At 38.9% G+C, this 18054-nt stretch overlaps 2 protein-coding genes across 3 annotated transcripts in view; one reads left to right on the top strand and one right to left on the bottom strand.

Annotated features, from left to right (window-relative positions):
- AKAP7 (A-kinase anchoring protein 7) overlaps positions 1-18054 on the top strand; it is an 83634-nt gene that overhangs the window by 18680 nt on the left and 46900 nt on the right. For both annotated transcript variants that reach the window (XM_069010764.1, XM_069010763.1), the window contains exons 6-7: positions 5310-5422; positions 15658-15802. In XM_069010764.1, the coding sequence (XP_068866865.1) occupies positions 5310-5422; positions 15658-15802 (258 nt within the window). The remainder of the gene's footprint in view (positions 1-5309; positions 5423-15657; positions 15803-18054) is intronic.
- MSH5 (mutS homolog 5) lies at positions 9809-12244 on the bottom strand. Its single transcript, XM_069008571.1, has one exon. It carries the CDS (start codon positions 12242-12244, stop codon positions 9809-9811), a length of 2436 nt encoding a protein of 811 aa, XP_068864672.1.

Below are 18054 nucleotides of genomic sequence, written 5' to 3'. Positions count from 1 at the left end.
TTACAGGACTTTTTAGAAAACTTCTTTTCTTATGCTTTGCTACACCACAGAATATTTAAAGGACTGTTGTGGTTTAGTCCCAGCTGGCAGCTCAGCCCCGCACAGCCACTCGCTCACTCTTTGCTGGCCATTTTGAGGAGAGAATCGGAGGAGTAAAAGTGACAAAACTCGTGGGTTGACATAAAGACAGTTCAATAGGGAAAGCGAAAGCCATGCACTCAAGTAGAGCAAAACAAGGAATTCAGTCACCACTTCCCATGGGCAGGCACATATTCAGCCCTCTCCAGGAAAGCAGGGCTCCATCAAGCCTAAGAGTGACTTGGGAAGACAAATGCCATCCTCCTTCCTTCTTCTTTCTCCAGCTCTATATATGCTGAGGATGACACCATACGGTATGGAATATCTCTGTGGTCACGTGGGGTTAGCTGTCCCAGCTATGTCCCCTCCCAGCTCCTTGTGCACCTCCTGCTTTCTTGCTGGAGGGGTGGGCTGAAAAGCAGGAAAAGCCTTGGCTCTGTGCGAGCGCTGCTCAGGAGTAACTCAAACATACCTGAACTATCAACCCTCTGTTCAGCACAAATCCAAAAAATAACCCTATACTAGCTACTATGAAGAAAATTACCCCAGCCAAAACCAGCACAAGTACTAAGTGAATTTGGAAAAGGTAATGAATTGCTTTGTTTTGATCTTTATTTTGATAACTATATTGTAAATGCTGCTTGAAGCTGATAAAAGTGGATAAGTGAATCCTGGTTTTTACCTGCAGGATTTGCAGATTTTGATTTTATGGATTAATGATGCATGTTGTGGTCTGACCATGAGAGGGAGCTTGTATTTCATGAACAGAAAAGTTACTCTTCTGTTTATACATACAAATATTTCATTTGCTTTTGGTCCTTTGTTTTTAAGAAATGTTGATTTGTTGGCTTAAATATTTTAATACAGTTAAGACTGCAGTGTAGTACAACAGTCAAGCTGACACGCAGTACAACTAACTTACTAATTTTCTTTAACTTTAGTTGTGTATAAATGACATTTCGTCTAATCTCTCTGAATTGATTTCCTAACAGTCCACACTAGAGAGAGAGAGAAATGGAAAGTGAGTCATACTGCCCATCTTCTTCTCTAGATACATTACAGCTTTACTCAAGCATAAACTTACATTGCCACCATACCAAAGCAATCTGACTCCTTTGTGCAGCCACATGGTGAATTCAGCTGTGGTAAAATTAACATTTTTACCTTTGCCAGCTAATTTTTAGCCTATTCAGTTTGCCCATGCAGTTTACTGTATAGCTACATAACTGTTGGCATGCAGGATGGGAGCAGTGGCAGGCACGGGGCTGGAGAGGAACAGTCTATTTTGACAAGGATGATAGTTTATGTGTTTCTTTAAAGATTGTGAAACCACACATTTAGTATCCATTTGAGGGTGAATTACATTGCCCTCACTTCAGATAGCCTAAGGGAAATAGTTTAATTCAGTTAATTTAGTTCACTTTAGTTACAGATGGCTGAAGCTACGATAAATGAATTTTGCCTCTTGTCAGCTGTTCTTATGTCATTTCAGATGATGAAAAAATCGGAAACTCAAAGGTATTGTAATTTTCCATTAGAACAACTGATTTGTACAAAGCGAGCAAAAAGGTGATAGTCCAAATTGCTGCTCTTTAGTTAGGTGGGACTGGAAGTATGATTCTCTGAAATCATACTGAAAACAAGGGCAGCAAATGCTTTTAGATCTTAATCTACATTCTTTCTATTCTGATAAATAGCTCATTAAAATGAAGAATATGCTTACTGTGGTTTAAAAGAAGGTACTCTCACCCACTTCTTTTTGTGATCATAAAAAATTTATGGGAAGTATTAGAATGGATTGAAGCCAGTAAAAGAAGCAAGTTTTATTAGGAAGTTCTACTTATGCTTCTATTTCAGTTTTGGACTTTGCCTTCACATTGTCACTGTCTTGTAAGACTTACCTTATGTACTGACATATGTGCACAAAGTAGGGATTGCTTGGCCCAGCTGCTCCATGGATCCTACTTTATGAACAAACTCATCTTTCTTCTGTATGTGTATGTGGTGATGGAGAGAAACAGAACAACCTACACGTACTCCTGATGAGTGCTTGAAATAACAGTATGGCTCGCTGATACATGGCAGTGGTCTGGGACAGTGACAGCTCACTGTAGAAAAGCCTAACTAATACGTAACCAAGGAGCAGTGGAGGAACTATTGGGAAATTGGCTTGACTCTGGCTTACCTTTTGACCCATCACTTAAAAAACCCTAAGAACTCAATAATTTTAATGTGGCTTAACATGGCAGTTCTAATTGTAAATTGCCTATGCTCAGCTATTCTTCATTCCAAGCATAAAGTAAAAAAAAAAAAAATCAATAAAAAGCCAGAATATTTTTTCTAAATTATAAACCTTTTAATTGAAGGAACGTGGTTTTGAGACAAGCAGAAATTAATAGTCTGGAAGTAAACATACATACATAGCAGGTTTCTGTATCTAATGAAATCTTGGGGAAGAAGATGGCCATTTGTATTACGGAATATGGCTCCATATGCAATTTTACTATCAATTGTTCTATATTGATGTAGCTGTTGAATATTTGATCTTTTCCCATGTAAATTGGCTCTGAGTAAGCTTCATGTATCACATTTCCATTCTAATTATGTGGAGAGGGTTGTCTAATGGATTCAGCTGCATCCAATGTAAGAGGCAGATGACATTCAGTAATTTTGACATTATAAAATGAGGTACAAAATGGTATTACAGAGTACTTCAAACTGCATGAAAGGCAGTCTGAAAGCTGTCCAAAAATTTGTTCCAGGAAGTCATTGAGCTTGTAAAAATAGCTTTAACATTTCTAGGGTATACTTTGAAGCTGCAAACATCAGTCAGCCTGAGGCTAATAAAGGAAAACATAGATTTCGTTTGATTTTTCAGTCTAAGTAGTAATGCTAATGTCTGGAGGAAAAATGGAGGATACTCATTTGTCAAGACCCTTGGGCATCATCTGTCTATTTTTCTCATCACTGGCCTCTAAATTTCTTTCAGTTTAGGCAATCCCCATCATAAACTTTAACTTTTGTGTATCTGCCAGTTGACAAATCCACTTTTATGCTGTCTCATAAGCCTAGAACTTTCTTTTGCCCACAGCATCCATGCATCCTTCCCAGTTTCTGTTAAATCCCTTCTTGTAGCCACTTCTTCAAAGAGCTTCATGGATATTAATAGCATTACATTATCTTGTAACTTGACTGTGCTCTCAGGAAAACATTTGTCTTTATTTCTTTTTTTCCCCTCCACTTACTCAGATTTCTTTATATTTTCATTTGTTTTGAAGAAGGAAACATTGTGTTAATTATGTTCGTAAGTTACCTTACCCAGTAAAATGTCATGCTTTCTGTGCATGTCAAATTCTGCAAAACTGGGTCTATCTGTAGTCCTAGCAAGCCCATGTCTTAAGCCTGTGATGTTTAATATGTCTATGCCACAACAAAGCTGTGTGAGAAGCCTGATGCCCTTGAGAACATGGAGACACACATCTACACACACGTAAATCTGTTAAATTTAAAGCTGCAGTCTCTGCGTGCTTTTCTCCTCTGACCCAGGTTTTCATTGGTATTTTTGATTAGAATTGCCAGGTATGAAAGGGGAGTTTGGAAAGATAAATAGAACACATATTGAACAAAGCTATTTAGCACAGAACGAAGACAGGGAGGGCTGTGGTTGCTGTTCAGCAGTGTAAAGTGTAGGTGCCCAGCTGTCCCACCCAATTCCCACGCAGTCACAGCACTGTGTGATCGGTCTGCCCTGATGAGATCCCTGGGTTCATAGCCCTGTGATCAGGGGCACATTGGCAAACCTCTGCTCTGATACTAAGCTCTTACTGGACTTAGGAGGGGACACCTGGAGAGCTGCAAATCTTCATCAGCACAGATCCTAACTGCAGAGTGTGAGATAAGACTGCATGGCCTCAGATGTGATGGCAGAAAAAAATGGAGTTTTCAGAGGGGAAAAAAAAGACTGCCATGCACAAGACTGAGTCACAATATCACATGGTAGCGTAAACCTGGGTCAGGTAAGATTTACCCCTTGCTGGAACATCAATGTCAATGGATCCCCAAATTGTGCTGTTCAGAGAACAGATACAGGAGCCAGAAAGCTTAGTGGGGATTCAATGTAAATTTAGAAATGTCTGCCACAGACAAAATTTAAAATAATACAAGTAGGTCAGCAGTACTTGTGTTGTTTGCTTCCCAGTGTGATGCTGTTTCTTCCAGGTGGGAGAAAAAGGACTGTTGAACTATCAAGCAAAAAAAATATTTAAATGAACATACATTGTTAAGGGCTGATTATATATATGGGATAGGATTTATAATTTTTTCCCCCTATTTTGATTTTGTTTGTAAGAGTCAGCAAGACCTACACCCGTGAAAAATTGGAAGTTGTACTTGCAAAGAACAAAATGGTTTTGCAATTTTTCTGTTTTTCAGTAATAGAAATACTCTATTTTCCAGTATTATTTTTACCACAGGTTTTTTTCAATTTTATCTAAACCATTTTTTGAACAAAAATTTTTCATGTTGGAAGTATTTAATCTAAAAAAACCATAGAACATAATTCAAAAGTTACACTGAAATTTATTTCCAAGAAATTAAACATTACATTGGGCAGATGAGTTGGGAAATAGTGAACTAGGTCAGTGTTGTAGAGTTGCTTTGGCCTGGACTGTAAACAGATAAAAGTGTACATTAAAAGTAGGAAATTAGCTTAGAAGCTAATTAATTAGCTTAAAACTAAAGCTTTAAAACCCAAACAAAAATCATCAGCATACCTGATACATTCTCTAATGCTGGCATGTAAATCCAGTGCCAAAACTTAGAGCTTTCACTTCCAAATTTCCTCTGTTCTGAGTGGGAGATTACCCAAATACAGATAATAGAATTCCCCACAGAATAGTGTTTTTGAATAGAGAATTCTTTTACATACTCAGAGTTTTCCTGAAGTTTCCCACACTTCCGGTGAGAGTGACTCCTGAACAGTGCTCATGTTGAGTTCCTATTTTGATAGCAAAATCGGACAGCATGAACAGCTTTCTAATTGCCATTATTTAACTGATATTAACTGCAAATATAGGACCATTTTCACATGAAATAATATATACCTCTGAAGAAATAATACGTGCCTTTGAAATTAAGTAGAAATCTCCCTGCTTTTTGGTACTCATCATCTTGTTTCTTTAAACATTATATTATGTAATATCTTTGTACTTACACACTTTTCTCCTCATCAGAGACTATGAAGATGATATTTCAAGAAAAGGGGATCATGACAGGAGAAGAAAGAGCTTTTAAACCACATCTGACCTTCATGAAGTTGTCAAAATCAACAGAGCTACGTAAGCAGGTGAGCTCACATTTCACACATCTCAGCAGCAATCTAGAAAGTTTAATTTGGAGATAGACAAAGTGTTGTTTATGCTATAGCATCATACTTTCTACTTTGTAAGCAGCTGAAGAGGTAAGACTTTGAAATACTTAGTTTTTAAAGAAATAATTAATGTATCTACCGTATAACCAGTAGTCCTGTACTGTACTTTACCACTCTTCATATTCTCGGTGCAGTAATATCATGGTCTGTTTTCTGTTGGGAAATTAGACAAGACCAAAGGATAAAAGTACTTGTTCAGAGTCACAGAATTCCCGTTAGGGGGTAGATTGTGTGCATGCGGTTTGTTTGCAGAGTTTTGTTACTGTATAGGGGAAAATTAGCAAATAAACAGTGGAATTTCTGTTTGGATTATGCATAGTAGGCAGACTGTTAGTTTTCTCTGCTAAATATACTTTGGTGAATTTCAGAGTAATGAGGAAAAACTATATTAATATATAGATAAAATATATTAATATATCTTCTATATTCTCTCTTGCAGGTAGTTATTTCTTGCCTATTTATTAGATTTTTTGACAAAATACACAAATGCAAGAAAATAGGATATAACTGTGATTAAAATACATAGAAGCAAAACTAGTGTACCTACTTTTTATTTCATACTAATTTAACTAAGACTGTATTATTTAACACAAGGTATATGTGCATAGATTTTTTTTTCTACTGACACTGTATAGAATGTTTTATGTGATCCTTTAACATTGACTAGGAAAGTAACTTTCAGAAATAAGTATTTTAAATAAGAATTAAAGTACATAATACTAATCTTTTACGTTTATTTTTTCCTTAATAGTGGGCATTAAAAAATACTTTAAAATTTAATTAGAAATATCCCTAAAAATGCTGAAGGTGCATGTTTTAATTAAGTAGTATTTTGAAATCAGTAAAAAGAAGGTAGTGAGATTTGAGATACATCAAGAAAATTTGAGGATATGTGTACTTGCTCTAAAACAGAAATAAGGAACTATTCACAGGATGCAGGTGGTATATGACAGATATTAAATTTGTAAACTCACAGAACCTTTTGCTTATATTGACAGCTGGAATTAAATTTTAGCATTTTAAAATGCTAATTTAAAAATCCACAGATCTTCTAGAATATCAGTGGTTCAGTGATTTAACTGGTTAAAACATCTGAGACAATCGGGGGGGGAGGGGTTTGCTATTCTGTTTTTTTTATTGGTTTTGTTTGTTTCATTTACATTTATCTAGCTTCCATGAAATATTAGCCAGGATACATCCTTTCTGTGTTCTGATATTCACTGCTGCTGACAGAACCAGGTCAATGTCATTCCAAATCATCTTCCTGAACCCTCATAATGCTGGATAATGCATATGATCTACTGTATAGAAAGATACTATGTATTAAAAATCTTTTGTACATTTTCCTCTGTCAATTCAGTGTCAGGCATAAGCATCAGTCTTTACTATAATTTTTTCTTTCATTGTGTTCACACATTTAGTTAGATAGTTTTATGCATTTAGAGAAAACTAAATAAAAATATGTATCATAAAAGGAATAATTATTTTGCAGTACATTTTAATACAATGTGTAATTGCATTTTTAGATCATATAACGATATGAAAAGCAAGAAAAGGAAACTGGATGAAGGTTACATGAGCAAGCTTATAAAAGAAGAAAACAGTACTAAGTGGTTGAGTATAGTTCTCAGCCATGGCTTTTTAACTGTATTAATTTAATCTTTAAATGTAAGCTTCCTTATTAGAAATAATACTCTGTTAACTCACCCTCCTCTCAGTGACATCTGAATTCCACCAAAGTTATATTTTTGGAAAAAAAAATTGTTTTTTTAAACCTTAATATAACTGCAGGCATTTTGAAATGCATATATTCTGAAGAGATTTTAACTTTCCCAAAGTTAAAAATTATATTTACAAAGCAAAGACTTTGAGAATTTAGAACTAGTGAAGATCTCAAGAAATCAGTTTTTCACTTTGAAGGCACATCATTAAGCTAAAAATGGTAAATCTAAAAAACTTGGAAACAGACACTAATAAAGGATAAAAGTGTGAAATAAAGTGGATTAGAAAAGAGCTATCTGGTTTACTGTACCCCCTTCAGCTTCTCAGAATAAAGGACTTATTTACCTACTCAGAAGTGGGACCAACTCACTTTTCATGCTTAGTTGGACATTTCTCAGATTAGATGTGCCACTGAAAATTTCCCCAAAATCAGGAGGTATAGTGTGCTTCTAGATGTCCTTGTGGAAGGAGACAAAGGGATATGATTTACTTGCACGTTTAGCTATTTCCAGAATTATTTGAATGGTAAGAATCTTGGGTTAGTATAGTTATCTTCTATGCAAAGAACCTAATGAAGCATAATAAAAGAAGAAACTGATGTTTTGCATTTGAAGATAATGTTTCTATTCCTGCTTCCCTCACTTGCCTGCTAAGTTGCCACCAGTCTGTCACAAGCCCTGTGTTTTTCATTTGTACAGATTCCTGTTTATTGCAGGGTGTGTTGAGAGGCACACTTCATAAGTGCTGTATGACGTTTGGAGGTCCTTTGATACCTAGTACTGCCACAACTGCAAATACTGTGGAATGAGTTTCCTAAGAAGATGACTGACAGCTAAATTGCTCTGATGGCATATGTTTAATTAGTGCAGAGTATATCCCTAGCCTAGACAGTGGTGGTCAACAAAAAAAGCCAAAAATATAAATTATGAATCTTTTGTATATTATATTCTTTTGTACAGTGTATCTTTAGGATGCTGTATGTATAGTTGGTAAAAGAGAATATGTTAGCGAAAAACACGTTTGTATATTCAACACTTACGAGCATTGTACAAGGCCTGATTCACTGTTGCCATTCACTTCAGTGGTAACATCATCAAGATACCAGATATTATTATGCAGAGAGTATTATTTTGATTCCCCTGTAAATAGCATTAAATGCATGATTCAGTAATTTATTATTGTATTTTTTAATGTAAATTATGTTAAACTTCTGTCTCTTTCCAGTTTCCCACAGAGATAACATAAGGTACTTATTTTGTAATAATAATAATAATAGTTCATCATCAAGGAGAAAATTCCACACTGAAACAAAGCCAAAGCAGTGTCTCCAATTTCAGATCTTTTTGATGTGCGCTGACATTCATCTTTTTGCTATCTTCAGCCAGATATACCAGATAACATATGTAATATTTATAATTAGGAAGGGATTTAATTTCTTTTCATGTAAATTTTCTCTCGGTTTATGTGACATTAATATGTTCGGCTTCTTGAAATGACGTAGATGAGAGATGTAGTATGTCTTTTATTAGCCATTATGTAAGTGGTTAGAGCAAGTTTTAGCAGACAGTAAGCTATGTAATGTCTGCTCTGTCTTATTTACATGAGGAATCTCAGGCACTCAGGCTGCAGGAAAGGTTATTACTTTGATATTATTTAGATATGGCTCGTGTCATTAATTTGTTAATGAATTTTTCTTGCATATGCGTACATAAAATACTGTGTTCAATAAAGATCTTCTGCACAACAAGAGCAGTGAAATGGAATCCTCCCTTTGTGGTATTAATCCTCAAATGTTAATAATTGAAAATAGAATAGAAAATGTGAATTTCTCTCTTACATTCCTAGATTTGTAATTTTGCGTTTATTTGTACCCATGTGGCATAGACACATAGTTTTATCATACAGGACCTTAAAGAAGAGAGCATTTCTCAGTAAAACCAAGGCACTCCTTTTTATCAGTCCCCACTGATTCTGACCACCAGCATTCTTTTTTATAATGAATCCTGGTATCTCTGGCATTTTGGACAGAAAAGCTGGTATAAGAAAAGCTGCAGAGCCATTAAATCCCTTTGTATTTCCATTTATCAGCCTCTATGTCAGTGGTTTGTATTGTGACAACTATTACTTGCTGATACAAGAGTCTGAAGCACATATTTATTTGGAATCTTTGATGCTGAGCCTAAAAGGGCTGCAACCATCACTTTGGCACAATATGAAACAATAAACACTTTCCTTTCATAGTCTTCTAAGACCAGTAGAAATGTGTTGCGATTTTTCTACAGTATATTTTTTAATTGGAGGTTCCAACAAGAGGGACAGAAAATGCACAAACAGGGTGACCCAACAGCTGGGAGACGTTCTTAAAATTCTTCCTCTCTTCATACACTTGTATGGTACACCATATTGCAGGGATATATAGGTACTTGGTTTAAACAACAAGAAGAAGGAAGGACATAGCTACAGACAGTTTGTTACAAGCTAAATGGCCTGTGAGGTGTTTTCATCATAGTGATCATTCTTTAAAGTACCAAACTCTCCATGGTAGATAGGATGCACTCTATGCATTTACACATACCCTTCCTACAGGACTGAGGCTGCAGAAGGCAGCACTTCTTTAGACATGAACTCTTCCAAGTCCACTTGGGGATCGTCAAGGTCTATGCAAAGAAACTTTTCCACAACAGACTTGCATTTTTCCATCCTATCGCCTTTGGAAGGATGATCAAGACGTTTGATAGGTTTTCCATTGCGAATCAGTTCTGATACTTCCACTCCTCTTTCAATAATTTTGGCTGGCATTCCTGCTAATGCAGCAATGTTGGCAGCATGACTAATGGTGGACATACCCTGTTTGATCTGATAGAAAAATATCAACTCCTCTCCATCCTGGTGGGTCTCCATGGTCAGGTACTCCAGAAGAGGTGTGTCAGGCAGGAGTTCTAGTTGCATTAAACTGTGAAAGTTAGTGGAGACAAAGACCTGTGGACACTGTGTTCCTTGTCTGATCCAGTACCTCAGGACAGCAGCCAGAAGGGACAGGCCATCCAGTGTGTTGGTCCCTTTACCAAACTCATCAATAAGTACCAGGGACCTCTCTGTGGCATTGTTTACAGCCTTGGCAACCTGGTTAAGATCAATCATGAATGTGGAGAGCCCTACAGAAACCGATTCCCTGCTGTGGATTCTTGTGTAAATCCCATCAATTACTCCAATCTCTGCCTCTGCTGCAGGGACATAACTGCCAATCAGAGCCATGAACACTATAAGACCTACTTGCTTTAAGTAAACGCTCTTTCCAGAGGAGTTTGGCCCTGTGATGATCTTTATTCGTCTGCTAGCATCGCCACTGTCCACAGGATTGGCCACAAAAGTCTTTGCACATAGTTCCATGAGTGGATGTCTTCCATCCTTGATGTGGAAGCCGTGGCGATGAGTGAAGCGAGGTCGGCAATAGGCATTCTCCCGGGCCATCGCTGCCAAGGCTAGCAGTACATCCAGGTGTGCAGTGTACTCAATCACACTGTTAAGTACTTCAGACTTCTCCAAGATCCTTGTCTGCAGCTGGTGCATGATGAGTGTTTCCTGGTCTCTGATCTCACAGTGCAAGTCACCCAGCAGGCTGTCTAACTCCTTGGTCCGGGCACTTCTGTAGTGCAGTTTATCCTCTGACAAGAACATGAAGTCCAAGCCTTCAATTTCAAAGTCACTCTTCTCCACCATATTTGGTAGGCGTGGAATGGACAGAAGGAACCCAATCAAAGGAATGTAGATCACACAACAGGAGGTAATGTGATTGTCCAAAGTCTCCAGTTCTTTTCGTGCCACTTCTGTAAGGAAGTCTGACAGTCCCATCAGCTTTCGTTTCTTCTCATCGATAGTGGCATCTACATTAGGTCTAACAGTGAAGCGGTTCTCTGAGAGGCTGCCCTCAAAGTCTACCACTTTGCTGATTAGATTAGCAATGTAGTGCAGATCATCAGTGAAGACACGTGAAATAGTCTGAAAAAGTTCAATAGTATTGGGCAGAGAACGACACGTGTCTCTAAGGCACACTGCATTGTATGCCGTCTTATACAGTGCTTGCCAGTCACTAACTTTTGTGTTGGAAAGAGTCATTCTCTTTAAAATAAGAGGCACATTTTTAATATTCTTGAGGCAGTTTTGAAGAGTGAGGACTGTTTCATGGTTCTGAGCCAGCAGGAAGAAGTTGATAACATCTAGCCGTTTGTTCAACTCTGTCACGTTCCGGGTAGGTCGTGTGAGCCACAGCCTCAGCAGTTTTTCTCCCCATTTGCATCTGCAACGGTTTAAAATTCCGTATAAGCTAAATCCTTCTTTTAGTCCACTGGATAGCTTGTACACAGAAGGATGGATATCACTTTTAAATATCTGCAGGACACAGTAAGTGTCTTGGTCCATATTCACAGTATCTGACAGCACAAATTTTTTTAAGGCCAAAATAGGAACTGCTACACTGCTGTCTTCGAGCTCAACTCCAACCCTTCTCCTGTCTAGAAACTTAAGGAGGCCCCCTAAGGCTCGTATCATGAGTGGACTCTCGAAAGGGATGATTGAGGACAAATAGAGAATTTTCTCTGTTGCAGTCATATGAGATGGGATAAATGGAAATTGCCTAGATAGGATCCGTTGCTTGGTGACTTCTAAACCAAAATCTATGTTAGGAAACAGGACAATTTCTGGTTTTCCCGTGTCTTTATCACCAGCAGTAGCTGTTAGGTTGGTCAGGAATTTGGCAATATTCTGGTCCTGTTTTGCACTGGTGACTATGCATTGAGGGTTAAGTTCCCCAATCACTTTTTGCAGTAGCTTGAGGTCTTCGTTATCAGGTATCTCAGGCATGAAGTAGACTGAGCAATCTTCTGTATCATAGTAAGTAATTGCCAGCTGCCCTGCATACCACAAAACAGACATATGTATCTCCGAGCTCTCTTGCTCTTCTTGCTCGGGCCCAAGCGGTGGTGGCAAGGCACAGCTCGTGGCTGATGTGGCACTCATTCTGTTGGCAAGAGGTATTTTTATTCACAACTCATCCAAAAGGTCCTGAGAAGTAACTTTGATTGACAACAGGAGGTTAACACTCACTCTTCCAACCCTGAATAAACTAAGATGCTACCAGGAGTTAACTATAACTGTTCAAGTGAAAAGATGCAGCCAGTAACTACAGCCACCATCTGTTTCCAAGGAAGGTGTAACAGAACTAACTACCAGCATTAGTTTTACAGTTTTTCTTTGTGTCCTTTATTTTTTTAAAGTATCTATGTATGCCCTGGTACCCATAAATACAGTAATGTACACGGACATGTATATCCACGTACAAAATCATCCTCCCTCAGAGGTTCGTGACACGCACCTGCACTGACCATGGCTCCTCTCAGCAGTGCAGCCCCATAGCCTGGCCACCATTTCAGGGTCCCAGCCCCATATTTACACTGCACCATCACGCAGTACCAGTTTCTATACAAGCACTTAAGGGATCAGATATACCAATCCCTGTCAGCACCCTCACTTCCAACCCATTCCCACTTCTTTGCTCTGTACTCACCCTCCTCACCACAGACGGGCAGCTCCTCTCGGCTGCTGCGCCTCCCTGCAGCCCAGAAGTGTTCAGCCGACCCCTTTCCCTTCCTCTCCGGGCGGGAGCTCGGCGCTCCACCGGGAGGGCCCGTCAGAAGGGCCGGACCCTCCTCCGCAGCCGGGCCGCGCCCACAGCGGCCCTGTCTCGGCGGGCGGCTCTGGCGGCCCGGCCGCCCCGCGGGGAGCGACGCTCGGCCGCCTGCGGGTCCCGCCTGGAGGGAGCACTCCAGTGGTGTGCTGGCTTGTGGGGTCTGGCACACGGAGCCCGGAGCTGCTTGTGTCTCTGCTACCTGCGCTGTCACCACTGGAGCCTTCCTGCCCCTGGTCCCACGCCTGATTCCTGCCCCTGGTCCCAAGGCTGACTGTGGCAGCAGCCAGGGGGACTGCATGGGGTTCAGCTGTGGGCTGGGGATGGCAGGCTGCACCTTCCCAGGGACACAGGGAGAAAAATCAGATATGGCAGGACTGCCAAAGGCTAGCTCCCTGATGCCCTGCCAGTCCTTCAAGAGCTCCTCATGCCGTGCCTCTCCAGGCCCGTGTTACACAGCCATGTCCTTTACAGGCATTATCCATTACTGTGCTTCCTCGAGAGGCAGATGTCTTCCTTCTCCCATTCCAGCACCAAACGCTGCAAAGTGGCCTCTCAAGTACTCTTGTTTCTCACCCTCCCCCATTACAGCTTATCTTTATAATCAGCATGTGTTCTATTCCCATGTGGTAACAACTTTTCACTTGCACTTCTACTGCTCCAGACCCTTTCAGTTAAGAAATGAGCCATGACCTTCCCGTGCACCTGCATTGCTTCATCCTTTCACATCTCACTGCAAGCAGCACTCCAGAAATTGTTCCAGTTACTAAATATATCATAGTTTTCCCAGGGCTGCTTTTCCAAATACCTTTCAGTAGTGCATCACAAGCACAACTCAATTCCTGAGCATTCAACATTTGATTCACACCTTACCAATCTGTCTTTGACAAGCAACATCCCAACCTCTTGTAAATGTTATTTTTTTTTTGTTGGAGCATGAAGTTGTGATTTTTATCTTTTCTTCATTTCATTCCAGAAGTACTCAAGGCTTCACATTTTGACAAATGTTCTCCTGGCTGAAAAGGTCTTTTTTTTTTATTACTAATTGATGTCTAACTGTATTTCCAAGAACTGTCAGCCAAAAATCAAGGAATGATGATTTAATTTCGGAATAACCTTGGTACATAAGGACTAGTTTAGCCATAGAATATACGATTTTAGGTAACGACTGTGAGAATGGAATAAATGTAGACTTCCACGGAGATGTAGACTCCCAAATTTCCATTTCCTGAAATGAAAAGCATCCACCACTAGATGTCATCATTTCAGAGATTAAGGAAATGAAAAAACATTTTGACCTTCACTAAAGTAGACTTTACTTCTCACACTGATGGGCTGCTGAGAAACCACAGGCAAACGTGGACTTTGCAGCTGTTGGGCATGTAAAGCCGAGGGTCCAGGATGCTGGCAGGTTGACTCTGCAAATGCAGGGTGTGTGCAGGGGGAGAGGTTGGGGAAGAACACAAAAGAGGAGTAGACAGTATGGACTGCAAAAGGAACCAGTCCTGTTTAAAATGAGCCTGGTGGGTGCACTTGTCTGACATTGCCAGGGGCAAATGTCTGTATCCTCCCCACACTGTGTGTGTGAGGAGTGTAGGAGTTCACTGCCAAACCTCAAGCAGAGCCAGCCAGCATGTGGGAGACCCGTGGGCTCAGTAAGAGCCTGGCAATCTGGGCAGGGATGCCAGGTGGACAGAGGGGCCATGACGGTGCTTCAGGAATGTCCACATGTGAACATGGAGATAAAGTCATGTGTGTCCTGCGCTGCTGAGCTTCTGTCCCTGCCAGGAGCGACCTGCACTTGTGTGTCCTGTGAGCCCCATGTGCAGGTGCTGGTGAAGGCAGTGGCATCCATGTAGCCAGCAGTGTCCGTGTCCTTTGAGCATGAGTATGTGTCTCTGGGAGGTGAAAGCAGCAGGTACATCCATCAAAGACTGGGACTCCACACACTCAACTTGGGGTCCAGCAGCTGGGCAGTAGGGAGCACTGGGCTGGGGCTGCTAGAGGCTCCTAACATTCCTTATCATAGAGTAATGATATTTAAATAGTAAACAGGATTATTGGGAGGTAGATTGAAGGAGAAAAGACTGAATTTCTACAGAGATCCTATATTTTGATTGACAGTGGAATGGAATGAGGACCCCTAAACTCCTAAAATAACTACTGAAATGATGTTTTCTGAAAATAGCCTAATAGAATATTTATTATGTTCCGCTTCATGTATCAACTGCATACTGATTCCAATATTATAAATCACAGTAAGTTTTTAGATTTACTGAGGTTAAAAAGTCCAGTGCTAATAAAATACAACCATTTTTTCCTGTGTGCTGATTTTAATGACTTAGAAAACTGCCCTTGACAACCATTTGAGATTCTGCCTTGTTGTAGCATGCCCAGTGATGATAGCAAGAATAATTTCCAGTTACATGTTCCATGAACACTGTTGCAAACCATTGGAAGTTAAAGCAGTTGTAGCATTGTGTATGTTTTTGTTTCCTACAGGTCTAAAGATGAAATGATGGAAAGGAGAACTAATGACATTTTTATTTCATTTAGTTCTGAAGTAGACAGTGCTTCCCTAAAGCAGAAGATTTGGCATATGATTATTTCTGTATTCTTTTTGGATCTTGAAGTAGTTTTCCATCCTAACTATACCTATGGCTAAAATGAAAACTATAGAAATTAAATATGAAAATTCAGTCTCCAAGTAGAATGCCTAATTGAATTTTATATTGCTTTTTTAAAGGTGAAGAAAATTGACTCTAGTCTGTATGAAGATTTCAAAAACCATTATTTTGGAGATGAGATCTTGCACCGCTTTGATCTTTGCTCCATGTTGAAAAAAAAGCAATCAAATGGTTACTATTACTGTGAGTCCTCTATTGTTTTTGGTAAGTACATCTTAATTTTCTTCTGATCATTTGTGTCTCTGAGTTATATGTGCAAAAAGCCAATTTTTTCTGGAGTGTGTGTTAGGCAATTCTTGTAATATCCATGGAGTCTGACAGAAGTCTCTCCCTCAGCCTTGGCTCTGCCGGAACTCTGTGCTCTTGCAGGTTCTTGCTGGCAGCTAAAAGTTTCTGTTCAATTATCCATTTCCAGAATCCCATTAAATTTCTCATCCTAAAATGAGTGTTTAAGATAAGTGAGATGTCTCACTCTCCAGAGCTGCTCATCTGTCTGTTGACTTTAAAGACAGGCTGCGTGACTAAGTCAGATTAGACACAGTACTTACAGATGATTAAAGCTGGGTGAAATGTCTCTGGTTTGGCAGAGATGTGACCCTACTTGGACTACATTCATATACAGTGAGAATTTCAGTGGTACCACAGATTTGATAATAACTCTTCAGGATACCATTAGACTTTCAACATTGTAGAAACACCTTGCTAGATTATTGCAGTGCTATAAATCACAGTTGTGTCTTTGTGCTTTGTCTTAACAGAAATAACACTGTTAGAAGTTAGTGCTGGTTTCAGGACTATGTGTAGGGCTTTGGTGACAATTTGGTTTCTCCCTTGTGGTGACTTCTTTTTCTGTGCTGCAGTGCTGCTGCTGGAAGTGCTTACTGGTCTTGAGGATTGTTTTGAGGACTTTTAATTAATACTTACACAGTACTTTAAACATGTCAGGCACTTCACAAATCTAGTTGCTGTTAATGTTTTTGGCTGTGCTTAGGGTCACCTTTCTTTAGCTTAGGTAAATTGTTACAAAAAAATCAAAAGCAGTACAGAGGAAAAAAGGGTAGGATATGGCAAAACTATTGCAAAATCCAGATCAGTTAAAATCAAAATGAGATATCTTTACACATATTTATTTATCTATCTATATATCTATCTGTCTTATATTTATTACCTTGTGTTATGCATCTCATGTTTATCTTTGTGTATACAGCTATATACATAATGTCTTCTGTACATGTTTGTACATTTAAATATTACATGTATGCATCCAAATGCCTCAGAGAAAGAAATTACAAGATCATTTAGCATGGTATAAAAATTTTGATTTGGGTGAAATTGAAGCTCCACTATTTACAAATATTCTTCAGACTATTTTGGAATATGTGTCTGATTAAGGAATTCAGTATATAACTCAATACAAAAAAAATAATCTGTCTAGTAGTATATTTGGTAGATATGGACAATGTTTTTCCCAAACATTTGTTGAAATCTCTCTTCTTGAACTTATCTTGTTACTGACATCTCAGATTGCTAAAATGAGACAGTCTTTCAGCAGTCTTTTGAATGTGAGTCCCATTAAATGGTTGACAACAGCAGTCAATCAACCAGTATTCAAAGCAAGAATCAGATGCTTGTTTGGCTTTAACTCAATCCCAGTATGACAATGCATAAAGAATTTATGTGTCATTTTCACAGTCCAAACAGAACTTTGCTTTGAATTATTTTTACATGAGCACTACATCTGACTTTCTCTAGCCGTAGAGAGAATGGATGTTCTTCACTTATATTAGATTAAGAAAGTGCACTGTTATTATCCCCATTTTTCTCAGTTCTATGTGAATTTAGATGCATCTTGGTGAAATATCTGCATTTAATTTCTTGGTTTTGTACACGTTAATATATATTTATTTAAAGTCAACAGGTGAAGGAAAACAGCTATATTGGAATAGAGTTTAAATTACTTACTTTTTATTTTCAGAGAAGAAGAAATTGTATTTTAATGAACTTTGAAACATTAATTTTAAAGTGGTTTAAAATGTGATTTGAATAGGGTTTTTAGTAATTATAGGTAGCTAGGACATTAAAACAAGGATGTTATTGTGGTTCTACTAATACATCAAAAATAGTGAAATTGGAAGACTACTTAATACAGACAAAACACTGTATCCAGGTCTAGTTCTTCTTACATGTACATGTACACAAGCAGTTGTCTTTTCCTTGAAGCACACAGAAATTACAGAAACAGAATTTACTTGTTACTTAGAGTTTGGTCAATGTTGAGATTTTTGCATTTAATATGATGAAAAGATCTAAAAGGGGATCAGAATTAATGTTAGAAATCCATTCACAACAAAGACCTGCTTACTACCATGCCCTGGCAGCCAGGAGAGCCAAATGTGTCCTGAGGGGCATCAGGCACAGTATCCCCAGCTGGGCAAGGCAGGGGCACTCTGCTCTGC

The sequence above is a fragment of the Aphelocoma coerulescens genome, chromosome 3 (genome assembly GCF_041296385.1).
Source record: "Aphelocoma coerulescens isolate FSJ_1873_10779 chromosome 3, UR_Acoe_1.0, whole genome shotgun sequence".
Classification (NCBI taxonomy): Eukaryota; Metazoa; Chordata; class Aves; order Passeriformes; family Corvidae; genus Aphelocoma; species Aphelocoma coerulescens.
Note: the sequence above shows the minus strand (reverse complement) of the source record. Positions and strands in the feature narration are given on the sequence as shown.

Excerpts from the sequence above, each read along its gene's own strand:
- MSH5 (XM_069008571.1), bottom strand. The coding sequence starts at position 12,244 with ATGAGTGCCACATCAGCCACGAGCTGTGCCTTGCCACCACCGCTTGGG.